Source organism: Mesoplodon mirus (genome assembly GCF_964341445.2).
Source record: "Mesoplodon mirus genome assembly, chromosome: 5".
NCBI classification, from domain to species: domain Eukaryota; kingdom Metazoa; phylum Chordata; class Mammalia; order Artiodactyla; family Ziphiidae; genus Mesoplodon; species Mesoplodon mirus.
Window position 1 is genome coordinate 4,047,358 of NC_138980.1, and position 26,962 is coordinate 4,074,319.

At 41.4% G+C, this 26,962-nt stretch overlaps 1 protein-coding gene across 1 annotated transcript in view; it reads left to right on the plus strand.

The window, feature by feature from the left end:
• The first annotated feature begins 902 nt into the window (after positions 1-902).
• Positions 903-26,962, plus strand: part of TTC1 (tetratricopeptide repeat domain 1) — a 47,632-nt gene continuing 21,572 nt past the window's right edge. Inside the window, exons 1-2 of the mRNA XM_082620227.1 lie at positions 903-979; positions 2,037-2,401. Of these exons, the coding sequence (XP_082476353.1) occupies positions 2,069-2,401 (333 nt within the window). The 5' untranslated portion in view covers positions 903-979; positions 2,037-2,068. The remainder of the gene's footprint in view (positions 980-2,036; positions 2,402-26,962) is intronic.

Sequence of the window (26,962 nt, forward strand, 5' to 3'; positions counted from 1 at the left end):
TACCCTGCTGTTCTTGCTGGTAACATGTCTGGCTACCTTAAGGGATATCTCAATTCTGTATTCCTAGTGGGCAATGCTTGGGGTCTAATAAACATTCAGTAAACATTTCTTGAATGAATGTATAGGCCAACAGTTCACTTCTGGTTCCAGGACCACTTAACACTCTCGAATATTACTGAGGACCACGAAAAGCTTTTGTTTGTGTGAGTTATACCTGTCAATACTTACTAGTAGAAATGAAAACATTCTAATGTTAATTTGTCAATTAAGATAACAATACACCCATTATATGCAACAAAAATAATCTTTTTATAGATACTATGTTTTCCAAAACAAAAAATATATATATATAGTGAGAAGAGTGGCATTGTTTTACATTTTTGCAAACCTCTGCCTTAATAGAAGACATCTGGAGTCTTATCACTCCTTCTGCGTTCAGTTCATTGCACTATCACAGGACACATAACCTTTGGAAAAATCCATTGTACGTTCATGAAAGAAGGAGTATGGAAAAGGCAGATAACAACTTAGTATTATTGTCAACACTGTTTTGATCTAGCGGTAGACCCCTTGAAAGACACATTTTGAGAAACAAGAGGGAAAACTTTATTTCTGGACAAGTTTCATGCTTCAGGTTCATGCTACTATACACAGCATAGCTGACATGAAAGAGGTCATATCGGAGATGTAAAAGGAACACCATAGAGACAGCCTTTCTCTTTTCCTTTTTTTCCTGCAGTGCGTAGTAGCGCGGACTGTTGCCGTAACCCAAGACGGTAACCGTCGCTCATATTTAAGCCCGTACAATGACGTCACACAGCGACAGCAACGCCCTGTCACCCTGAGATTTTACTACATTTCCCAGGATGCTTCGGCAACAGTGACGCTATTGGTCAGCGCCGACGGAAGAGCATCTGACTGAGCGGAAGTAGAGGATCTCAGAGGAGAAGAAGGTGAGGACGAGAGGAGCTGTGAAGCTGTGAGTAGCCCCACGGGTCTCTTTTCTTGGCGGTGAGGGATACAGCTACGGGACGAACCTTTGGGAAGGGTGGGGTGGACCTCCTTAATTCTGAGGCCTCAAACCCCTGTGTTCTTCCACTAGACTTGGGAGCGGGGAGAAACAAAACGTTGCTGTGGAGGCAAAGTCTCCGTAATAAAATCGTGCTGTTTTAAGTTTTCTTGGGACGAGCTGGAGCGAATTCGGGTTCTTGTCGCAACACAAGGGTCGTTGGCGTGATTTTACTGCGACCAGAGGGGCGGCGGTGCTGACGATCTGACTCAGCTTCTACAGCACTGGTTCTCAATTGGCTGCACGTGAGAATCACCTGGGATGCCTTTTTAAAGATACAGGTGCCCTGGCTCCACGCCAGAGCAACAAATCAGAATCTGTGGAGTATAAGATCTGGGCAGCAGAACTTGCTAAAGCGTCCCAGGTGTTAACGTTGTGCAGCCAGGGTTGAGAACCACGCTTTTCGTGGCTGATTCTGACCCCCTCGGGAATGCTGATTAGGGCCACCTGAGCCAGGGCCTCCCACTATAACCTGCGTTGGCTCTACCACACGCATGTGGGGGAAGTTGATGCTTATTCTTTTGGCACGGATTGTATTTTTAGCTCCACCAGAAACTTATTTTTGAGCTTCGTGTGGTGGTGCTGGAAAGACAGGCCATAGTTCCTTATTTACGATCTGGCTATTCGCTCTGAATAAAATTAGAGACGCTTCATTTTTCTTGGCATTGTTTTCGCTTCTGCCTATTTTTTGCTACCCCGACAAACTGGGAGCAGTGGAAAGTGGAAGACTCACATTAAAATCGGTGTCTCGTTGCTTATAAGAAGTCTGAAAAGGGTATCAGTTAAAATTACATTTGGCATTATTTATGAGCGTATGATAACCTTTATATATGAATATATAAATGAATTAATTCCAGTGAAAGGAAGTTAGGGTGTGATTTGGGCTTTGATGCAGAAGTTTGTTTAGGGGTGATAGGTAGGATTTGGTAGATAGATACCATTACCTAACATGTTTTCTCTTTCCCAGGGTTTCAGCTTCACCTCCCTCACTGATTCAGCATGGGGGAGAAGTCAGAAAACTGGGGGGCTCCAGAGGATCTGTTCAGTGGTTTGAAAGTAACAGAGCTCCAGGAAGCAGAGCGTGTTGACCCCCCAGTGTCTAATGCCAAAGATCACCATTCCCAGAGCAAGCTGCTCAGCGACGTTGAGGCCCAGCCCCAGGAGGACCAAGGAGAGGAGGAGTGCTTTCACGATGCAACTGCCTCATTTGAGAAGGAGGAGCCAGGAGTGGACGAGGGTGAGAACAAACCTGATCGTGATGCGAATGCCTCTGAACTAGAGGAAGAATACCTGATGGAACTGGAAAAAAACATGCCAGATGAAGAGAAAAAGGTAACTATTTTGTTTATTGTGCATGATCTGCCATGTAAACTGCTTTTTAAAGTGAATGAATGTGACTGATGCTCTATCATAGACTGCTTCATTTGTGGTAAAGAGTGACTTGCCCATCTATATGATTATTGTTTTAGTAGTGATGGATCTGAGATAAATCAGTGGCACGGTGGGGGAGCATTGAGTGTGTCTGCTTAGTAAAGAAATTTCCTTTTTTTCCTGTGAACTTTGAGTTCTTATGTTCATCTTGTGTATGAGTTCTTATGTTCATCTTGTGTAATTGTTTCTAACATAGGTATAACTTTTAGCTTTTTTTAATCTATGGTTGGCTGCTGAAATTCCTGTAATGGCTATTTTTTTGGTCAGACTTTATAGAATTATAGTATGCTGCTTGTTTATGCTAATCCATTGTTAGCAAAAAGACTGCCTGAATTTCCTGGTGGTGGTGATTTGGCTACAGAGAGCAGTGACTGGGACCTGTGTCATTTACATTTCGTTCTTGAGGAACAGAATTGTGTGTGATGGTAGCTGTCATTTGTTAAGCACCAGTAATGTGCCAACCACTGAGCTTAAAATGTTACTTGTGTTTTCATTTAATCTTCTCAACATGCCTATGACATATACTGTTAACATCCCCGTAAGAGAACAGCTTAGAGTAGTACAGTAACTTGCCTGAAATCACATATCTAATAAATAGCAGAACTGCTTCTCAAACCCAGATCTCCTTGACTCCAAAGCCAAAATATGTAGAATTTAATAACAAAAACAGCTGTCTTCCTACAAAGCAGATGTCCTAATAAAAGGCACACTTTCCTGCTACTTTGCCCTGGGCTAGTAACTGAGCAAGCCTTCACTTTGGGAAAGAAAGGCTTAGTGTCCTCCATATATCCTTCCTTCTGATCCCATAAGCAAGGTCTCCTGAAGAGTTACTGTAATATCTGAGTTTGCAAAGAACGTGAATGAGACTTGTGGCTTATGCCTCTGAAGAGCTCACTCACTGAACAGGTTACGATGGATTGGTGCTGGACTGAGATGGTAAATGTGCAGTGTAAGAATGGGAGTGGGGAGGTAGTGGGAGGTGAGGAAAAGCATCTTGTCTGTGTCCTTCCTTAAGCACTTTTCATCAAATCTGTTGGTTTTAACATGCATATGTTAGCTTTTGTGTTAGCGTGTGCTGCCAGAAGAGAAGGATAAAGGGCAAAAATGAGCCAAGTTCATGAACGACCTCACCAGAAATGGCTCAGAAAATTAAATCAAGTACCATACAGTAACATCAGGGCAATGATTTTCCAGAAAGTGAGTGTTTGGTTCAGCTTTCACATCACTGGCGCAGGCTTTTTAGAAACATTGATTAAACGTCTATGTTAAAATGTTAGCAATGCTTTTCTAATACTTTAATACGTTTTGCCCTGATACAGTGGGTTGCCATCGGTTTGACAATTGAGTGGTTTGCCTCAAAATGTTACATACTCTGCTCTCCGTTCCCATGATAAAAATTAAGGTATAATTTACATGTTGTGAAATTGTTTAAGCTCTGATGTGTATAGCTCAGTGAGTTGGTTTTTTTTTTTTTTTTGCGGTGGGGGGGCGCTGCGTTGGGTCTTTTGTTACTGCATGCAGGCTTTCTCTAGTTTTGGTGAGTGGGAGCTACTCTTCGTTGCGGTGTGCAGGCTTCTCATTGTGGTGGCTTCTTTTGTTGCGGAGCACGGGTTCTAGGCGCGCAGGCTCAGTAGTTGTGGCACACGGACTTAGTTGCTCCGTGGTATGTGGGATCTTCCCGGACCAGGGCTCGAACCCATGTCCTCTGCATTGGCAGGTGGATTCTTAACCACTATGCCACAAGGGAAGTCCCTCAGTGAGTTCTGACAACTGTGTACACTTGGGTAACTCACCCCAATTGTAGTATTAACTATTTTTATGCTGCTTTAATAAATATCTTTATGAAATTAATAATAGGAAACCAGCAAAACAGATGAAGAAATGTCTCTTTGCTGCACATAAGGTTTGGTTTTATGGGTCATTGGGAAACGGATATGTTTAAGCTTGATTCTTTTAAAGTAGACAAAGTTCAGATAATTCAACAACAAAAATAAACACAAATGGCCACAAAATGTGCAGACTTTCAGCCTCACTAATAATTTTTAAATGCAAATTAAAACATTATGTCTCATCTCTCAGATCAGAACATTGATCTGATGTTGACAAGAAGACGAGGTAGGAATTCGTGTACTAACATTGGGAGTTTGGATTGCTACATCATTTCTATGGGGTACAGATATCAAACTTTTATATGAACATTTCTCTAGATCAGGGCTACCAGTGGAACCTTTTGCAATGATGGGAATGTTCCGTATCTACACTGTCCAATATGCTAGCCACTGGCCATTGGCTGCCACATTTTAACAGTCATCTGGCTGTTGAGCAGTTGAAATGTGGCTAGTACAGCTGATAAAATGAATTTTTAAATTTTTTATTTTAGTTAATTTAAGTGGTCACACGTGGCTAGTGAGTACCATATTAGACAGTACAGCTTTAAACCTGATTCTCTTCTAATCACTTATTTTAAGGAAGTTATTAAAAATATGTATAGGTGTATATATAAAGATACATTGCAGGATCATTCATAATTTTAGAAATTTTAGAAAACTAGAACTAATGTTGAACAGAGTGTATTACTTTAAACATTTTTGGCATATTTATGTGGTAGTGTACAATGTAGTCATTAAAGAGATAAATATTAGTATTGGCACGGAGTAATGCCTGAATGTTAAATGTATTAATAAGCAGGTGTGATAATATGATTTATAATAAATATGTATTTGGTGTTTGTCCAGTTCCTGGCACAGAGTTCCTAAAACCTTTGGGATTTCCTAGGTGGAAAGAGATGAAGGTTCGTTTTGTTACTCATAACAAGCCTCTTTCAACCACACCTGAGTTAATGTTAATGCGATGACTTTTGGAAAGCCCCTAAGGATGAGGTCTAGTTGTCAGAGTTTGGAGCTCTCAGCCTCACCCCACTCCACCCCCATCTCTGGGGAAGGGAGAGGGGCTGAAGGTTGAGTTAATCACTAATGACCAGTAATCACTAATGACCAGTGATTAATCAGTCATGCTTACTTAATGAAGCCTCCATAAAAACCCAAAAGGATTGGGTTCAGAGAGCTTCGTAGTTGGTGAACACGTATAGGTGGTGGGAGGGTGCATGTCCATAGGGCATGGAGGCTCAGTGCCCCTTCCCACATACCTTGCCTTATGCATCTCTTCCATCTGGCTGTACCTGAGTTATGTCCTTTATAGTAAAGTGGTAATCTAATAAGTAAACTGCTTTCCTGAGTTCTGTGAGCCCCTCTAGCGAATTAATTGAACCTGAGGAGGTGATCGTGGAAGCCGCCAACGTATAGCCCGTGGGTCAAAAGCAGAGGTGACCGCAACAACATGGATGGACTTGGAGGGCATTATGCTAAGTGAAAGAAGTCAGACAGAGACACATACTGTATGATATCGCTTATATGTGGCATCTAAAAAGTAAAACAAACTAGTGAATATAACAAAAAAGAAACAGACTCACAGATACAGGAAACAAATTAGTGGTTACCACCGGGGAGGGTAAGGAGGGAGGAGCAAGATAGGAGTAGTGGATTAAGAGGTACAAACTATTACATGCAAAATAAATAAGCTATGGGGATATCTTGTGCAACACAGGGAATATAGCCAAAATTTTATAATTATAAATGGGGTATAATCTTTAAAAATTGTGGATCACTATGTTGTACACCTTTTATATAACTTATATAATATTGTACATCTACTATACTTTAGGAAAAAAAGAAAAAATATATAAACAGACCAGAAAAAGCAGAAATGACAACCTGGACTTGCAGTTGGTATCTGAAGTGAGGATGGAGCCAGTCTTGTGGAACTCAGCGCTTAACCTGTGGGGTCTGACCCTATCTCTAGGTAGATAGTGTCAGAATTGAGTTAAAGTGTGGGACATTGGCTGGAGTCCACTGCAGAGCTGGAGTTGCTTGGTGTGGGGGAAACTCCTACACGTTTGGTCACAGAAGTGTTCAGAGTGAGTGTTGAGAGGAGACACCCAGGTGTTTTCTCTTTATAGCAGGTTATGGAACAGTCAGTGATGATTCCTTTTACGTCAAAAACCTGTGTGAAAATATGTTTATACATGAAAGTTTGGCAGGATATACACCAAATTATAAAAAGTGAGTAGCTCTAAAGGGTGTGATTATTGGGAAGTTTTCATTTATATTTAATATAATTTTGTAATGTTTGCTTTTTTTATGGTAAGCATGTATTACATTTATGATCAACAACAATAAAAGTTATTCCAATTTGAGAATATAAATAAATAAAAATTTGATTCTTTACAACCAGGGTGGACTTTCTACTAAAGAAAAAAGCACAAAAGCTGACCTTTGAGGATTTGGGAAAGATATGCTATCATAGGATATATGTATTACTGAATGTATCAAGTATTAATAGCTAAAGTCTGTTATTCAAGCTGACTTGACTTGCCCTGTGGCTGAGAAGATGATCCAGGCTCAAGAGGGTGCCAGTTCTCAGCAGTTCAAGAGTAACCGAGGAGGAAGGCAGTTAAGATTCAGTTAAAACTGGCAAAATCTCTTCAGGAAGGCACTGTGTGTGTGTTTGTTTCAGCAGCAATCTTAACTATTTGTGAAACCTTAAATGTAGCTATGACTACCCAGAAGAATAGGATTTTAGCTTACATTTGAGATGTACTAGATCTGCAAAGCAAATAAGTGACTCTTTTTTTTTTTTTAATTTATTTTTGGCTGTGTTGGGTCTTCGTTTCTGTGCGAGGGCTTTCTCTAGTTGCGGCAAGCAGGGGCCACTCTTCATCGCGGTGTGCAGGCCTCTCACTATCACGGCCTCTCTTGTTGCGGAGCACAGGCTCCAGACGCGCAGGCTCAGTAGTTGTGGCTCACGGGCCAAGTTGCTCCGTGGCATGTCGGATCTTCCCAAACCAGGGCTCGAACCCATGTCCCCTGCTTTGGCAGGCAGATTCTCAACCACTGCGCCACCAGGGAAGCCCCAAATAAGTGATTCTTAAAGGCTTGGCTGAGGAAGACATCTGGTAGCAGATGAGAATTATTGCTATAATAATATTCTGATACAAAGATGCTTATAGTTTGGGGACCTACAGAATATACTGCATTGTGGTGATATTGATGTAAGAGAATCATCTTTTGTGGGCTGCTTGTCAAAATGGGGTTCTTACGCCTCACATATAAATTCTCTGATTGTTCTTGTGCACACACTAAAGTTTGAGGACCACTGTCATGGGGCCTTGCACATAGTCTTCCTTCATTAAATAGCTGAATAATGTTTTCTCTCTCCCATGAGGGCCAGTAATTGGTCTTACAAATTACAGAGATTTTATCATTCATTTATTCAAGAAATGTTTGCATTTCTTCCACATGCCAGGCCTTGTTTGAGGCAGGCCTTGTTTGAGGCACTTAGGAATACAGTGGTGAATAAGACACACACCTCTCATATGTATATTCTAGTTGGTATGGGTGGGGTGGGGGGAATGATAAGATGAAGTGAAGAAGGCATGGGAGTTGGAAGCGTGGGCAGGACTACTTAAAATTGGTTGGTCAGGAAAGGCCTCTCTGGGGAGGTGCCATTTCAGGAAAGACTTGGAGGGGAAAAGGAGTCAGATGTGTATCTGAGAGGAAACTATTCCATAGAAGGGGAGCAGTTAGTAAAAAGGCCCTGCAGGTTTGGCTGTATTCTTGGCATGAGAGGAGCGGAAGGGCCATTAGTGGGAGCATAGTGATTAAGGAAGAAAATCGGGGGATGAAGTAAGAGAGGGTCTGATGATAGAACACTTTGTGAGCCATGGTAAGGGATATGAAGTTTTTTCCAAGTGCAGTAGGAAACAGATGGGTAGTTAAGCCAGCGGAAAGATGAAAGTTATTTCCGTCTTATTAAGAGTATTCTGGTGGTTGTGCAGAGAACGCAGGGGGTGGGGGCACATGGAGCACGGGGACCAGCTAGGGCCTAACATGGCGGGCTGGGCGAAGATGATGGTAGCTTGAGCTGCGAATCGAGTGAAGGTAAGTGAATGATTTCAGGCTACATTTTGGAAGTGGAGTTGACGAGACATACTGGATTCAGTTGGGAGGGCTGGAGTGAGAAATAAGCTTGATTCCTTGGCTTTGGCTACTGGGTAGGTGGTGATGCCCTTTACAAATAGGGAGATGATGGAGGGACTTGGAGTTCGTCAGGGCTCTGGTGATTTAATTCTTGCTTGCAAATGAAAAAGTTTTTTTATTTGTAAGCCCAAATGCAGATTTCATCCTTTTAATGGATTTGCTCCCTGGTGCGGGCACATAGTGTTCATTTACAAATACATAGATCCAGTTAAGTAATGGATAGAAAAGTCTGTTGCTTGGTGAACATGGCCTCACAACATATGGTTTCTGGGATTTTAAAACGTTTTCCTTAGGTTCTGAAACTGTAAAGGATTGTTTTTTCCTTTAAGGCTGTTTAGTCTTTAAACAGGAGCCATTATTGAAGTATTGGTTTAGTGCCAAAGTTCTATATCAGTCTTTCCCCCGTCGCTCTCATTTTTCTTAAATCCCACATTACTTAGTCCTTTTGATTTCCATGTTTCTCCTGCCTCGTTGCAATATTTTCATAATCTTATCAGTGTTATTGTAACAATGGACATGTTTGCAGGGAACAATTCTCTTGGTTGCTTCCAGAAAGTTTTCAGTAACTTTTCTATAGTGGCCTGCATATTCTGTTAACCTCATGAGAAAACCCTTTCTGATTTGTTGTTTCCCTTTTTTTCATTTCTAATGGGCATCCTTTTGAACTGAGGTTGCCATATTTACCAATTTCTTAGAGTTTACCAGTATTGAGTTTAATGAATGCTATTGGCAAGTGATTAAATAAAATCCTAGAATTTAAGAACTGGAAGGGACCTTAGATTTTTTTTTTTATACAGCAGGTTCTTATTAGTTATCTGCTTTATACATTTTAGTGTATATATGTCAATCCCAATCTCCCAATTCATCCCACCACCACCACCACCACCTCCCCCCCCCACAGCTTTCCCCCCTTGGTGTCCATATGTTTGTTCTCTACATCTGTGTCTCTATTTCTACCTTGCAAACAGGTTCGTCTGTACCATTTTTCTAGATTCCACATATATGCGTTAATATACAATATTTGTTTTTCTCTTTCTGACTTCACTCTGTGTGACAGTCTCTAAGGAAGGGACCTTAGATTTCTGATTCTGAGTTTAAACCAGGGGAAATAAGGGTTGTTTTACCCTAAAACATTTGGAAGTTATCTGCTGATGGAAAAGTTAAAGTGGCATTCAGTGTTTCCGGTGTTTATTAAGGAAGATCTCTTCGTGTAGATCAGTGGTTCTCAAACTTAATTGTGTCTAAGAATCACAGGAAACTTACTAAACATGCAAAGCCCTCAGAAGTGTTTGATACCACTTGTGAGGTGGTATCTTGTGAGACTTGTGAGGTGGCAGCCAGGACTCTACTTTAATAAGCATCCTCAGGTTTTTTGTTTTTTTTTTAATTGAAGTATAGTTGATTTATGTATTGTGTTAGTTTCAGGTATACAGCAAAATGTTTCAGTTATATTTTTTCTTGATTATATTCCATTATAGGTTATTACAAGATATTGAATATAATTTCCTGTGCTATACAGTAAATCCTTGTTGCTTATCTCCCAGATCGTTTTGGTTCAGGTAGAACTGTGGCCACACTTCGGGAGACAGAGGGCGAGATGAACACAGATGACTAAGCTTCCAAAACAAGAAGTATTGATTAGCCTGCATAGTGACTCCATCTAGCATCAGAAGAGCTCAATAATAGGATATTTTCTTTTACCCTGATCTGTGCCCAAGGTCTAAAAAACTTAAAGAAAGAGTTTTGGGGCAGAATTTAAGCAGTACCAAAATAAGAAAATTTATTTCTGTTAAATTGAGTTTTGGGAGATGGGATTTTCTGAGTTAAGAAACGACGAAGTATTTCCAAGATCAGTCATCTTTCCTCAGAAGGGTAAGACTTAATGAGAGTCAGGTTCTAACTACGACTGAAATCTAGAGATTCTCCCTCCAAACTCCTAGTGGACTAGTAAAAATGACTTGTGGAAAGATCAAGTGTGTCTATATCTGTAAAGCAAGTGATGTCTGATTTCAAAGAAAACAAAACTGAAGCTTTTGTTCCCGTTTTAATGATAAAGAATTCCCTTCAGAATAATTTGTAGGACTGGTGTCCCTAGCCCTTTCAGTTTGAGGTTTCCTTATCCCGCCTAAATAGGACTGAAACAGAAAGTTTTGTTGCATATGCTTCCACTTTCCAGCCTTTTAGCAAGTGTGTAGCTTTTTTTAATCATCCTTTTTACCCAGATGTGATTGATCTCTGCTTACTGTGCTTGACTTTAAGTTTGTGCCGTTTTATTTTGTAGCAGTTACTTTACAAAGCTGCAGGGGGAAGCAGATAGCTGCTGATAGAGTTACAGTATGGAAATTAACTTGCTGATGTGAACCTCTTGTTTTTCTCCCTGTTGTCTATTAAACACATGCTCACTGTAGCATTATTTAATTAACACATTATTGACCAGGGACATATTAACACGTTTCTGTTACCTGAATGTTATTGACCGGAGACGTATCAATATGTTTTTAGAGAATGATACAGTTAATTAATATCACCATGCTAAGTTGTTAGAGCTTAAGTTGATCAAGGGTTCATTACACAACTTTTTTTTTTTTTTCTTTTTGCGGTACGCGGGCCTCTCACTGTTGTGGCCTCTCCCGTTGCGGAGCACAGGCTCCGGATGCGCAGGCCCAGCGGCCATGGCTCACGGGCCCAGCCGCTCCGCGGCATATGGGATCCTCCCAGACCGGGGCACGAACCCGTATCCCCTGCATCGGCAGGCGGACTCTCAACCACTGCGCCACCAGGGAGGCCCCATTACACAACTTTTGATTGCCGTTATCATTCACATTTTGCTCCGTTAGGTTTTTGTTCCAACCTTGTGAATATTATAAATGCCAGTTTATTACCATACAATTTTCAGACATGACGCATCGTGAAGTTTTGAGTGGAGAAGAATTTTTCGGTGAATTTTATGCAGATACTCTCTCTGACTGTCCGAGCGACATACACACTAGTGCCTCAGAAGACGACAGTTCTGATTCAGACGACGTGACTATTAGACCGGTAAAAAGAGAAAAAAACCTTAGTGGTTGATTCTAACACGGAAAGTGAAAATGAAACTTACGGTGCTGGAGAATGCTCCTTTGCTTCTACAGAAGAGTGGATTGAAGACAACATTTCACAAAAATTACAAGACTTTACAGGTGTGTCAGGTGTAACTGTTGAATATAATCACCCACAAAGTGTTAGTGAAATAACAATTTTTGGTAATGACTTTTTCGAGTTGGTCGCTTCTCAAACTTGAATCACCAACAGAATGAAAAATCATATAAAAAGTATGATGAGGCCTTAAAATGGACTGATGTGACCAATAGTGACATGAAGAAGTTTCTTTTTCTTTTTTTTTTTTTTTGCGGTACGCGGGCCTCTCACTGTTGTGGCCTCTCCCGCTGCGGAGCACAGGCTCCGGACGCACAGGCTCAGCGGCCATGGCTCACGGGCCCAGCCGCTCCGCGGCATGTGGGATCTTCCCGGACCGGGGCACGAACCCGTGTCCCCTGCATCAGCAGGCGGACTCTCAACCACTGCGCCACCAGGGAGGCCCAGTCATACTGTTTTGATGACTGTAGCTTTGTAGTATAGTCTGTGGTATCAGTTGTAACTTCTCCTTTTTCATTTCTAATTTTTTTTTTTAGACTTCCTTGTTTTTTTTGTTTGTTTGTTTGTTTGTTTTGTTTTGTTTCTGCGGTACGCAGGCCTCTCACTGTTGTGGCCTCTCCCGTTGCGGAGCACAGGCTCCGGACGCGCAGGCTCAGTGGCCATGGCTCACACGCCCAGCCGCTCTGCGGCATGTGGGATCTTCCTGGACTGGGGCACGAACCCATGTCCCCTGCATCGGCAGGCGGACTCTCAACCACTGCACCACCAGGGAAGCCCTGTCTAATTTTTTTATATATATTTAAGGTAATTATTGATATGTACATTCGTATTGCCGTATTTCCGTTTTCTTAATTGTTTTTGATTTTTGCAGATCTTTTTGTTTTTGTAGGCCTCTTGTGATTTGATGACTATCTTTAGTGTTGTGTTTGGGTTGCTTTTTCTTTTTTGTGTGTGTATCGTAGTTTTTTGGTTTGCAGTTCCCATGAGGTTTTGATATAGCAGTCTATATACATAAAAGATTGTTTTAAGTTGTTGGGCTCTTATTTTCAAATGCAGTTCCCATTTTCTGCATTTGTACTCTCATCTTCTCATGGTTGCTGGTTTTGATATCCTATTTGTGTGTGGATGATTTCCTGCTGTTACTATATGTTTACCTTTACCAGTGAGCTTTCCCATTTGTGATTTTCTTGTTTCTAGTTATGGCCATTTTTTGTTGTTTTTTTTCCCCCTACGTAGAGAAGTTTCTTTAGCATTTGCTGTAAAGCCGGATTGGTGGTGCTAAATTCTCTTAGCTTCTGCTTGTCTCTAAAGATTTTGATATCTCTGTCAAATCTGAATGAGAGCCTTGCTGGGTATTCTTTTTATTATCATTATTACTTTTAAATTTATATTTATTTATTTTTGGCTGCATCAGGTCTTAGCTGTGGCACACGGGATCTTTCGTTGTGGCACACGGGCTTCTCTCTAGTTGTTCGTGGGCTCCAGAGCACATGGGCTCTGTAGTTGTGGCACATGGGCTCTCTAGTTGTGGCATGCTGGCATGTGGGCTCTTAGTTCCCCGACCAGGGATTGAACCAGCGTCCCCTGCATTGCAAGACAGGTTCTTAACCACTGCATCACCAAGGAAGTCCCTGGGTAGAGTATTCTTTTTATACACATCAGTGTATACATGTCAGTCCCAATTGCCCAGTCATCACACCACCATCCCCACTCACCCGTGGCTTTTCCCCCTTGGTGTCCATACGTTTGTTCTCTACATCTGTATCTCAACTTCTGCCCTGCAAACTGGTTCATCTGTACCATTTTTCTAGGTTCCACATACATGCATTAATATACGATATTTGTTTTTCTCTTTCTGACTTACTTCACTCTGTATGACACTCTCTAGATCCATCTATGTCTCTACAAATGACCCAATTTCTCTCCTTTTTATGGCTGAGTAATATTCCAGTGTATACAATGAGGTGATATAGTTTTATAGTGTCCGGTCTTACATTTAGGTCTCTAATCCATTTTGAGTTTATTTTTGTGTATGGTGTTAGGGAGTATTCTAATTTCATTCTTTTACATGTAGCTGTCCAGTTTTCCCAGCACCACTTTTTGAAGAGACTGTCTTTTCTCCATTGTATATCCTTGCCTCCTTTGTCATAGATTAGTTGACCATAAGTGCGTGGGTTTATCTCTGAGCTTTCTATATTGTTCCATTGATCTATGTTTCTTTTTCTGTGCCAGTACTATACTGTCTTGATTACTGTAGCTTTGTAGTATAGTCTGAAGTCAGGGAGTCTGATTCCTCCAGCTGCGTTTTTTTCCCTCAAGACTGCTTTGGCTATTCGGGGTCTTTTGTGTCTCCATACAAATTTTAAGATTTTTTGTTCTAGTTCTGTAAAAAATGCCATTGGTAATTTGGTGGGGATTGCATTTAATCTGTAGATTGCTTTGGGTAATATAGTCATTTTCACAATATTGATTCTTCCAATCCAAGAACATAGTATATCTCTCCATCTGTTTGTATCATCTTTAATTTCTTTCATCAGTGTCTTATAGTTTTCTGCATACAGGTCTTTTGTCTCCCTAGGTAGGTTTATTCCTAGGTATTTTATTCTTTTTGTTGCAATGGTAAATGGGAGTGTTTCCTTCATTTCTCTTTCAGATTTTTCATCATTAGTGTGTAGGAAGCAAGAGATTTCTGTGCATTAATTTTGTATCCTGCAACTTTACCAAATTCACTGATTAGCTCTAGTACTTTTCTGGTTTCATCTTTAGGATTCTCTATGTATAGTATCATGTCATCTGCAAACAGTGACAGTTTTACTTCTTCTTTTCCAATTTGTATTCCTTTTATTTCTTTTTCTTCTCTGATTGCCGTGGCTAGGACTTCCAAAACTATGTTGAATAATAGTGGTGAGAGTGGACATCCTTGTCTTGTTCCTGATCTTAGAGGAAATCCTTTCAGGTTTTCACCATTGAGAATGATGTTTGCTGTGGGTTTGTCATATATGGCCTTTATTATGTTGAGGTAGTTTCCCTCTATGCCCACTTTCTGCAGAGTTTTTATCATAAATGGGTGTTGAATTTTGTCAAAAGCCTTTTCTGCATCTATTGAGATGGTCATATGGTTTTTATTCTTCAGTTGGTTAATATGGTGTATCACACTGATTGATTTGTGTATATTGAAGAATTCTTGGATCCCTGGGGTAAATCCCACGTGATCATAGTGTATGATCCTTTTAATGTGTTGTTGGATTCTGTTTGCTAATATTTTGTTGAGGATTTTTGCATCTATATTCATCAGTGATATTGGTCTGTAATTTTCTTTTTTTGTAGTATCTTTGTCCAGTTTTGGTATCAGGGCGATGGTGGCCTCATAGAATGAGTTTTGGAGTGTTCCTTCCTCTGCAGTTTTTTGGAAGAGTTTGAGAAGGATGGATGTTAGCTCTTCTCTAAATGTTTGATAGAATTCACCTGTGAAGCCATCTGGTCCTGGACTTTTGTTTGTTGCAAGATTTTTAATCACAGTTTCCATTTCATTATTTGTGATTGGTCTGTTCATATTTTCTATTTCTTCCTGGTTCAGTCTTGGAAGGTGATACCTTTCTACGAATTTGTCCATTTCTTCCAGGTTGTCCATTTTATTGGCATAGAGTGCTTGTAGTAATCTCTTAGGATGCTTTGTATTTCTGCAGTGTCTGTTGTAACTTCTCCTTTTTCATCTGATTTTATTGATTGGAGTCCTCTCCCTCTTTTTCTTGATGAGTCTGGCTAATGGTTTATCAATTTTGTTTATCTTCTCAAAGAACCAGCTTTTAGTTTTATTGATCTTTGCTATTGTTTTCTTTGTTTCTATTTCACTTATTTCTGCTCTGATGTTTATGATTTCTTTCCTTCTGCTAACTTTGGGTTTTGTTTATTCTTCTTTCTCTAGTTCCTTTAGGTGTAAGGTTAGGTTGTTTATTTGAGATTTTTCTTGTTTCTTGAGGTAAGCTTTTATTGCTATAAACTTCCCTCTTCAAACTGCTTTTGCTGCATCCCATAGGTTTGGATCGTCGTGTTTTCATTGCCATTTGTCTCTAGGTATTTTTTGATTTCTTCAGTGATCTCTTGGTTATTTAGTAACGTATTGTTTAGTCTCCATGTGTTTGTGTTTTTTACGTTTTTTTCCCTGTAATTCATTTCTAATCTCATAGCGTTGTGGTCAGAAAAGAAGCTTGATATGATTTCAATTTTCTTAAATTTACTGAGGCATGATTTGTGACCCAAGATATGGTCTATCCTGGAGAATGTTCCGTGCACACTTGAGAAGGAAGTGTAATCTGCTGTTTTTGGATGGAATGTCCTATAAATATCAATTAACTCTATCTGGTCTATTGTGTCATTTAAAGCTTGTGTTTCCTTATTTATTTTCATTTTGGATGATCTGTCCATTAGTGTAAGTGAGGTGTTAAAGTGTTGATTGCCTCTTTTACAGCTGTTAGCAGTTGCCTTATGTATTGAGGTGCTCCTTGTTGGATGCATATATAATTGTTATATCTTCTTCTTGGATTGATCCCTTGATCACTGTATAGTGTCCTACCTTGTCTCTTGTAACATTCTTTATTTTAAAGTCTATTTTATCTGATATGAGTATTGCTACTCCAGCTTTCTTTTGATTTCCATTTGCATGGAATATCTTTTTCCATCCACTCACTTTCAGTCTGTATGTGTCCCTAGGTCTGAAGTGGGTCTCTTGTAGACAGCATATATATGGGTCTTGTTTTTGTATCCATTCAGCAAGCCTTTGTCTTTTGGTTGGAGCATTTAATCCATTCACGTTTAAGGTAATTATCGATATGTATGTTCCTATTACCATTTCCTTAATTTGGGGGGGGTTGTTTTTGTAGGTCCTTTTCTTCTCTTGTGTTTCTGACTTAGAGAAGTTCCTTTAGCATTTGTTGTAGAGCTGGTTTGGTGCTGCTGAATTCCCTTAGCTTTTGCTTGTCTGTAAAGCTTTTGATTTCTCCATCGAATCTGAATGAGATCCTTGCCGGGTAGAATAATCTTGGCTGTAGGTTTTTCCCTTTCATCACTTTAAGTATATCATGCCACTCCCTTCTGGCTTGTGGAGTTTCTGCTGAGAAATCAGCTGTTAACCTTATGGGAGTTCCATTGTATGTTATTTGTCGTTTTTCCCTTGCTGCTTTCAATAATTTTTCTTTGTCTTTAATTTTTGCCAATTTGATAACTGTGTTTTCTGGTGTGTTTCTCCTTGGGTTTATCCTGTATGGAACTCTTTGTGCTTCCTGGACTTGGGTGGCTATTTCCTTTCTCATGTTCGGGAAGTTTTCTACTATAATCTCTTCAAATATCTTCTCTGGTCCTTTCTCTCTGTCTTCTCCTACTGGTCCTTCTCCCCTATAATGTGAATGTTGTTGCATTTACTGTTGTCCCAGAGGTCTCTTAGGCTGTCTTCATTTCTTTTCATTCTTTTTTCTTTATTCTGTTCCGCAGCATTGAATTCTACCATTCTGTCTTCCAGGTCACTTATCTGTTCTTCTGCCTTAGTTTTCTGCTATTGATTCCTTCTAGTGTAGTTTTCATTTCAGTTACTGTATTGTTCATCTCTGTTTGTTTGCTCTTCGGTTCTTCTAGTTCCTTGTTAAACATTTCTTGTAGATTCTTGGTCTGTGCCTCCATTTTTTTTCCCGAGATTTCGGATCATCTTTACTATCATTACTCTGATTTCCTTTTCAGGTAGATTGCCTATCTCCTCTTCATTTAGTTGTTCTTGTGGGTTTTTATCTTGTTCCTTTGCCTGAAACATATTCGTCTGTCATGTCATTTTGTCTGACCTTCTGTGTTTGTGGTCTTGTTTCCACAGGGTGCAGGATAGTAGTTCCTCTTGCTTCTGGTGACTGCGCCCTGGTGGGTGAAGCTGGATCTTGTCCCTCTGTTGGTCAGGGCCGTGTGAAGGGGTGTGTTTTGAGGTGGCTTCGAGCAGCCTGTCTGCTGATGGGTGGGACTGTGTTCCTATCCTGCTGGTTGTTTGGTCTGAGGCATCCCAGCACTGGAACCTGCAGGCTATTGGGTGGGGCTGCCAATCAATATTCCTTGCTTTGTGCTGGGTCCCAGCGCATGTGAGACCTTGTGTGCACCCTCCAAGAGCTCCTGGCCCTGTGGAGCTCCTGCGCTCAAGCCCCACTGGCGTTCAATGCCAAATGCCCTGGGGTTCTTCCTCCTGGTGCCAGACCCTCAGACTGTCTTAGAGGGCTATTTTTATGTAGGAGCATCCCTGTGTAGCCTGTGTGGGTTTAATATTTTTAGGTTCAAGGGCTTTTTTTTGTATGAATGTCTGCCACCTCTTTCCTCAGTGTATGCTGGCTGTTATCCCCTTGATAGGAGGTGTGACTGATGTTGTGGTGACCAGAGCCTGCACTGGATATTGAGCAGGGCCTCCCCTTGGCTCTGTGGTTGTCACTGCCCTGTCAGGGGCAGGGTCTACTAGCCAGTTATTGGAGTAGAAGCCCCCAGATCCATTTCTGAGGTGCGTTTCTGATCTGTGGTGCAAGATAGGCAGGATTGGAGCGCTCCCACTGGGAGAGAAGCCACTGAGTATTCCTCCTCTGGAGCCGTTCACCCGTGAGTGTGCTCTGCTGTGTCACCCGTCACCAGTTGTGCGCACTCACAAAATTACACCGTTGGCACTGCTCTGGGCATGCTGGCAATTGGCTCTGGTGTCTGTGAGGCATTGTTTTCACCAGGGCACCCGCGGAGATCCCCTGAAGGCAGGTCGTAGGACTGCAGTCATCGTGCACCTGGACCCACTGTGGGAGCTATGGAAGCAGCTCAGACTCTGGCCTGGCCCGACCCCTTGTGTGTATGTGCCCACAAAGCCCACGGCTGCTAAAGCTAGACCTGGCTCAGCTGCAGGAGCCCTCGTCTGTTTGGATGTTCTGCAGGCACTGAATTTACAAAGCTGGCAGCGGGGGTGTAAATCCGTGGTTCACACAGCCGTGAGGAGAGATTTCAGCTCTTCTTTCTTAGTTGCAAGGCCTCTGGGGCTCAGCTGTGGTTTCAGCCCCACCTCTGCATTTGGGCTACCCACCCACCTGCGTCTGCTCCTGAGGCTGCCCCGGGGCACATGAGCCTGCCCAGGCGGGACGGGGCCAAGGTGGCAACCAGGGCAGCAAGTCCACCCGAGTGGGAGCCCCTCCTAGTGCCTGTGGAGGCAGGGGCCGGTGCATGGGGAAAGGCTGCAGTGGCAGCCCCACCCTTCATGCACCACTCAGCCATGGAGCTGCATATCTGTGGCGGCCCAGGTTTCTTCCACGAACATTCTGGGTTGCGGAGTTCCTCACTCCCATCCCTCAGGCTGTCTCTTCGCAGCCAACAGCAGTCCTCTACCTGGGTCTGCTCTGCAGACCCCAGGTTCCAGCCCCCAGCCCCCATCTGCACCAGCAGACACACGTCTCAGGCTGGGGAGCTCAGGGTTGTGTCAGGCGCCATCTGTGTGGGTCTCACTCTGTCCTGCCTGCCACAGACGGGGTGCTGGGCTCTACCTCCGAGCCCCCAAAGCTCCCCTTCTGTCCCAGCTGACCTCCCCACTGGGGAGGGGGCTTCCCCGGATGATCTATATATACTCGTGTTTCTGTTGACTGCTTTTTTCCCCCTGATTGTGGGTCAAACTTTCTTGTCTCTTTGCATGTCTTACAATTTTTTTTGCTGTTGAATCTGGGCATTTTAAGTAATATTGTAGCAACTCTAAAGTCTGACCTTCCCCCACCCCCCCAATTATTTTTGTTGTTGCTATTTTGCCTGTCTGCTTATTTGTTTAGTAATTTACCTGGGCCTAGCTGTGTGATTCATTTCCTCTGGGATGTGTGGCCACTGATGATGGCTCTGCTCAGTTGGTTTTCGGGTTTGTTCCTGTTTTTATTTTTAAGTCTGGCTTTCTTGAGGTTGCTTCTGTTTCCACACAGTTTAGTGGCCATGCAGTACTGGTCAGAGATGATGTTCAAACACATCAAATCGATATGGCTTCCACCTGCAGTCATTGGATCTATGTGTGGATTTAGAAGTGTGTTCCAAGTTCAGATAGTTTTCAGGTCTGCCCCATTGGACCCTCTTCCATTTCCTCAGCACATGTGCACAGGCTTCTAATAGAACAAGGATGCATGAATAGTTTCAGCCCTCTCAAGTGTGCACACCAACTCCAGTCAGCCAGGATATTTGAAGAGCTTGTCAAGTGCCTCTATGACTGTCTCTTTGTATCCTCCTGTTACATTTGTCTGACCCATGGGTCCCTTGTTTGCCCAACCAGGACCGCTACCACAGATTAGTAGAACCCCTGGGCTTCCCTGTTTGCTTGCCACTCAGATTGCAACACCACTGGGCATGGATTATTTCACCTTCTTTGAATCAAGTCAGTCCTCCAGCAGTGAAACTGCTGGTTATTCACAACCTACCTTGCGGTGTTAGAATTACAACATTGAATGATGGGAGAAAAAGGGGAGCAGTCTCTAGCAAGTATGCCACAGATTTTCATGGTTATTTCCTAAATGAGTTTTCCCTGAAATAAGTGTTATTCACTTTGTTGTTAATCCTGTAATCAATTTCCAGGACACTGAAATGTTTTTTTATCTTTCTGTCCAGTTTTGTAGTTGCTTTTGGGTTAGAGGGTTTGGAAACCTCCTCATTTAGACACATCAGAAGTCCCACCTAGGGACTTCCCTGGTGGCACAGTGATTAAGAATCTGCCTGCCAATGCAGGGGACACGGGTTCGATCCCTGGTCCGGGAAGATCCAGAGCAACTAAGCCCATGCACCACAACTACTGAGCCTGTGCTCCACAACTACTGAAGCCCACGTGCCTAGAGCCCGTGCTCCGCAACAAGAGAAGCCACTCCAGTGAGGAGCCTGTGCACCGCAACAAAGAGTAGCCCCGGTTCGCCACAACTAGAGAAAAGCCACACACAGCTACGAAGACCCAACACAAGCCAAAAATTTTTTAAATTAAAAAAAAAAAAGCTTGTCTTTAAAAAAATAAAAGTCCCACCTAGTATTGAGTTTTAAACTGTTTAAACATTTTACACATTCAAATGTTAAAATTAAATCAGAAAGTATAAGGAAAATTAAGCATAAATGTATTACAAGCAGGAACAAATTAATGTAACTATATCAAATTGATTACATGTTAACATAACTATATCGAATTGATTACATAGAGAAGATAATTCCAATAACTTTGGACATAATATTCTGGCTATATACCCTTAGTAGAATGTATCCTAAAGTCGGAAAGAACTGCAATGAAATCTTGAACTTTACATAGTAGGTTATAGGTAGTGATAGTCATATAGTAATTTTGAACCTTTTTGTTTATTGTAGGATAGAGCAAATGAGTAAATATATTGCTGTTACTGGGAACTAGAGTTTTCACTGTGGGAGTTGGTGTGGTATTCACTTACTTGAATACATACATAGAAGATTTCACTTGTATGTATTCTCTGACTCCTGGGATTTTTATTTTATTTAAGATGTATTTTCATGGGTATCTTCATTGAGAGGGCCTAAAAGCAGTGACTCCCTAGTAACACCTAGATCTTGGTTTCTAAATGCCATTCCCCACTAAAAGAATCCAGGACTCCTTGGAGAAATGGCTGATTCCAGGTATGGGGAAGGCAGGGTACAAAGTATTGCACCTGGGATATAATGTACACCTGCAGCAAAGTTCACCCTTGGGGGATAGATCCAAGCAAAGGTTTACGCAGATCCTAGAAGTGGGCTAAGAAAACTTAGGTAAGAAATCTAGAGCATGGTCTAAAGGGGCCCCACAGGAGGAAGGGTGCGGTCAGAAGAGGACCTTGACGGGCCCCTCTTGCCCAGGCCTAAGGAATGTACAGTGTTCTTCAACCCATGAAACCATCTGAGCATTTTATAACATTCCAGACGTTTGCAGTGCTTTTTAAAATTCTCTTATTTGTTTATTTATTTATTTATTTATTTATTTGGCTGCATTGGGTCCTTGTTGCTGCATGCCAACTTTCTCTAGTTGCGGCGAGCGCGGGCTACTCTTTGTTGTGGTGCACGGGCTTCTCATTGCAGTGGCTTCTCTTGTTGAGGAGCATGGGTTCTAGGTGCACAGGCTTCCATAGTTGTGGCTCGTGGACTCTAGCACAGGCTCAGTAGTTGTGGCACACAAGGTTAGTTGCTCCGCGGCATGTGGGATCTTCCCGGACCAGGCTCCAACCCGTGTCCCCTGCATTGGCAGGCGGATTCTTAACCACTGTGCCACCAGGGAAGTCCTCCTGTAATTTTTAAAAATAACCTGTGAGGTAGAATTGAGTTGCCCAATTAGAGGCATTATGTACAGTCTATATTCAAAGGAAGATCACGTGGGGAAGGAAGTGAAAGGTAGTCCTGGGGAGGAGATATGGTTGTGCTAGACTTTGAAAACAGGAAAATATGGTTTGGGCAGCTGGAAGGGAAATCTAGAAGAAAAACAGTGGCATTCCAAGATGGGTAGGTAAGCAAAAGAATGGAGTGAAGAATAAGAGAGCCAGCTGTCTAGAAGAGAGGACTTGTGTAGTAATGGGAGATTAGGTTGAGTAGGTTGGAATAGAAGTTGGTTGCAAAGAATAAAAGATTTCTGAATCTTCATTTTTTTTTTTAACCTGTAAAATAGGTAGATACCTCCATGCCCATGTCTCAGAATTGTCTTGGGAAGCAGGTGAGCTGAGCTAATGTATGTGGCAGCAGATGTTAAGCAATGAAGTGCTACACGGGTATAAGTTCTAGTGAACTCTGAGTGCCAGGCTGAAAAGTTTGCAGTTGTGGTAACTGTCGAAATAAACTCCATTCGTCAAGGGCGTGTCTTTTTGAGGTTTTCCTTGGCAGTTCCTGCGATGATTTCCAGTGCAAGGTAAAGTCACTATTTCTCCCTGAGTTTTTAGTGATGGGGAGGACTACTGAGTTAAGAGCCCTGTAAGAATTGTCCCCATTCTTATGGAAATACAATTCCAGAGCAGATGTTACCCTGTGGGGTCTCTGCAATGTGTTAAAAGGCATTGTGGAGGCATGTGAGAGGGCTCCTGACCACGTTAGACGAGAACCTGGAAGATTTGCACCCAGTAACGCAGCAGGATACCAATACTACCAGTTCCCTTATGTGTGAATACTGCTGGCACTTAGCATGCTAAGTAAGACTTGTCACGATGAAATCTGTCCTTGGATTCCAAAACATTACACAGCGTGCGTGCCATCCTTTGGAAAAAAGAGTATGTTCCGGCAGCAGAATAAATCCTAGTCTTTGTACTGGGATCAAGTTAGTCTCCTGGCACAGCTGGGAGATAGTGCAGCTTTCTCTTCAAAGTGCTATTTTTAGCTGTTGCCAAGGAGATATTCAGCATGATATTGATACTTGAATTAATCCTCAATTTACACAATCTGTGGAAGCAGCAGCTCTTTTTCCAGGGTTTACTGCTTAATGGATCACTGAGTTGTGATTTATCAGACCACAAAATAAAATTCCTTCCTTAGAATAATTGGCCTCTGAAGTACGTTCTGGAGCTCACCTCTTGGCCAGTTCAACTTTCAGGCCTAGTTATAAAGACACCGTGAGCTTTTCTCAGGCTGCCTGCTCAGGCTGGCCCTTATCAGTAATTCCTTCTGGGTGTACCTTGGATCTAGGCTTTTCTCATTGAAATGTTAATGTTCTAAATTTACCAAATAATGATTAAACTCTTAAAACACACACTCACACACACACACACAAATGCATGCATGCAGGCACGCACGCATGCATGCACGCGCTCACGTGAGCTTCACAAGAGCCTGATCTGGCAGTCTGAAAGACTCATCTGTGTTCATAGAACATTCCTGATAAGTTGACTGTGGAGAACAGATTATAGACCAGAAAGTAGCTCGAAATTAGAGTTAAAATAGATTGAAATTGTTAATGTATGGACATTAAACTCTAATAACTTGATGAGTTGCCCTTCTCTAAAGAATTTTTTTGATATAACTTTAAAAAAAAATATATTCCAGACCTTTAAGACCTGTGATGCATTTATTCATGTGATCTTATAATTTCTTCTTTTAACTTATTAATATGTCACCTTGCATTAATATATTTTCTAATGTGAAAACAACTTTTCATTTCATTGTTACAACTTTATTAGCCAGTGATACATGGGTGTGTGTGTGGTTTTGAGTGAATTTAAAATTGATCGAATGAATTCCCTAATATTTATAGGGTTTTGATTTTACCCTAATTGAAGTTGTTTTAGAATTAAAAAATTTTTTTTAGTTTTTCTTAAACCCCTTCACCCATTCTCCCACACCCACCCCAACCCCCCGGCCCCAACCTATGAGCCTGGTGTTTTTTGTTTTGTTTTGTTTAGATTCCACATATAAGAGAGATCATATGGTGCTTGTTTTTCTCTGACTGATTTATTTCATTTAGCATAATGCCCTCTAGGTTCATCCATGTTGTCACAAATGGGAAGAGTTCATTCTCTTTTATGGCTAAATAATATTCTGTGTGTGTGTGTGTGTGTGTGTGTGTGTGTGTAACACCACAGTTTCTTTATCCATTCATCCATTGACGGCCACTTAGGTTGTTTCCATATTTTGGTTATCGTAAACAACACTGCAGTGAACATGGGGGTGCAGATATCTTTTTGAGTTAGTATTTTCATTTTCTTCAAATAAATACCCAGAAGTGGAATTGCTGGCTCATATGGTAGTTCTATTTTTAAGTTTTTAAGGAACGTCCATACTGTTTTCCATAGTGGCTGTACCAATTTACATTCCCACCAGCAGTGCACAAGGGATTTCTTTTCTCCACAGTCTTGCCAACGCTTGTTATTTCTTGTCTTTTTGATAATAGGCATTCTTTTTTTTTTTTTTTTGCGGTACGCGGGCCTCTCACTGTTGTGGCCTCTCCCGTTGCGGAGCACAGGCTCCGGACGCGCAGGCCCAGCGGCCATGGCTCACGGGCCCAGCCGCTCCGCGGAACCCGTGTCCCCTGCATTGGCAGGCGGACTCTCAACCACTGCGCCACCAGGGAAGCCGGATAATAGCCATTCTAACAGGTGTGAAGTGATATCTCATTGTAGTTTTGATTTGCATTTCCTTGCTGATTAATGATGTTGAACATCTTTTCATGTACCTGTTTGCCATGTATGTCTTCTTTGGAAAAATGTCCGTTCAGATCTTCACCCACTTTTTAATAAGATTGTTTGAGGTTTTTTTGCTGTTAAGTTGTATGAGTTCTTTATGTACTTTAGATATTAATGCCTTATCAGGTATATGATTTGTAAATATTTTCTTCCATTCATTTTGTTGATGGTCTCCTTTGCTGTCCAGAAGCTGTTTAGTTTGATGCAGTCCCACTTGTTTATTTTTGCTTTTGTTGCCTTTGCTTTTGGTGTCAGATTCAGAAAATCATTACCAAGACCTGTCAAGGAGCTTACTGCCCTAGTTTTCTTCTAAGAGTATTATGGTTTCAGGTCTTACATTCAAGTCTTTAATCCATTTTGAATTAATTCCAGTTTTCCCAGCACCACTTATCGAAGAGACTCTCCTTTCCTCATTGTATATTCTTGGCTCCTTTATCGTAAATTAATTGACCATGTGTGTGGGTTTATTTCTGGGCTCTCTGTTCTGTTTCATTGATCAATGTGTCTGTTTTTATGCCAATACCATACCATTCTAATTACTATAGTTTTGTAATATAAGTTGAAATCAGGGAGCATGATGCCTGCAGCTTTGTTTTTCTTTCTCAAGATTGCTTTATCTATTTGGGGTTGAAATAACTTTTAACTGGATTTGTTACGGGGTTTTCTTGGCCTCCAGCATCAAATCCCCTTTCTCATGTGAAGGAAATTCCCCTGTGCTGTAACCATGTTGAGTGCCAGTCAATCCCCCGATTCCCTCACTCTGTTTTCTGGCAGCCAAGGCATGTGACCTATGCTTGGCTCATTGGATGCTTCTGACCAAAACTTTAAATCTGGATCAGGACAAGGAAAGGGGAATGGTTAGGATTTATTGGCTGCTATTACAGTCCTATCTTGGCCAGATTCTTCCACTAAAAGACACTTAATGTTTTCTTGCCTTTTGACTTAACAGAGCTGCCTTGAGTCCTGCCTGTTTTCTAAGCCTATATTTTAGGCCTCCCTTTGATTGTGTGAGCCCCACAGTAGCTTTCCAGTAAATATTCCCTTAATTTTTTTTTTTTTTTTTTGCCTAAGATAGTCCTTTTGCTAGCATCCAAAAATCCTAACCAGTACAATAAAGGATATTATAATTCAAGCACCTCCCTCCTGGGTAGTACTAGGTAAATGTGGCCCCATTTTTGTGTTTTGATTGCCATCACCACTACCCATTTTATTTTTTCCTGTATTCCCTTAGAGTAGTCCTTCTTCAGATGTGTTATATCTTAAAATGAATTATTATTGTGTCTGCTGAACATTAATAGATGTCATAAAAATTAAATTCAGTTTATACCTACCTTTTAGTTTCTTTATTGAGATTCCTCAAGTGTTCTGTTTCATCCAGAGTATAGTAATAAGGTATTTGGAAAGCACCCTGGTCTCAACAGCTCATTTACAAATCTTCTCCAGAGACGTAACATTTTTAGCTTAGTTCCTAATCTTAAGAGCACCAATTGTTTAGGCTCCCAGTTTGTATTGTGGGTGAAAAACCCTGCTAACTTTATTTCCTCCCTGTGAAGTTTTTATTTAGTCAGAAGCTTCAAGAATGAAGGAAGAGATTTTTGGAGATTCTCTCTTTTTTAAAAATGCTGTCAAAAGGTGGCCAGCAGACACTGCTGCCAGTTCTGCTTCTGCCGACCATATTGCTAAGATGTTCAGGGCTGAAAGCACATAGGGACTCGACACGTGTCATCTTTGCTCTACAGAATAACATTCCCTCTGCCTTTGAGTTCAAAGAGTGCTTGGCCATCTGTGTTAATTTCTGAGTTGTTAGAAGAAGCTAAGAAAAGAGGTTTCTCTGGGTTTCTTCAAATTTCCCTATGTTAGCCTGCTAACTGCATACTGCCTGACCCTGCAAATAAGACTTGTCCTCCATAATGCGCTCTGCTGGCTACTGTATGTCTCCTTTATGATACAAACTGCAATTGTAGCTAAGTAAGTATTACATTATTTATTTTACAGAAAAATAATAGCTCATATTTATTGAGCCCTTATTTGCCAGTCGGTGTATTGGGAGTTTTACATAAATTATCACATTAATC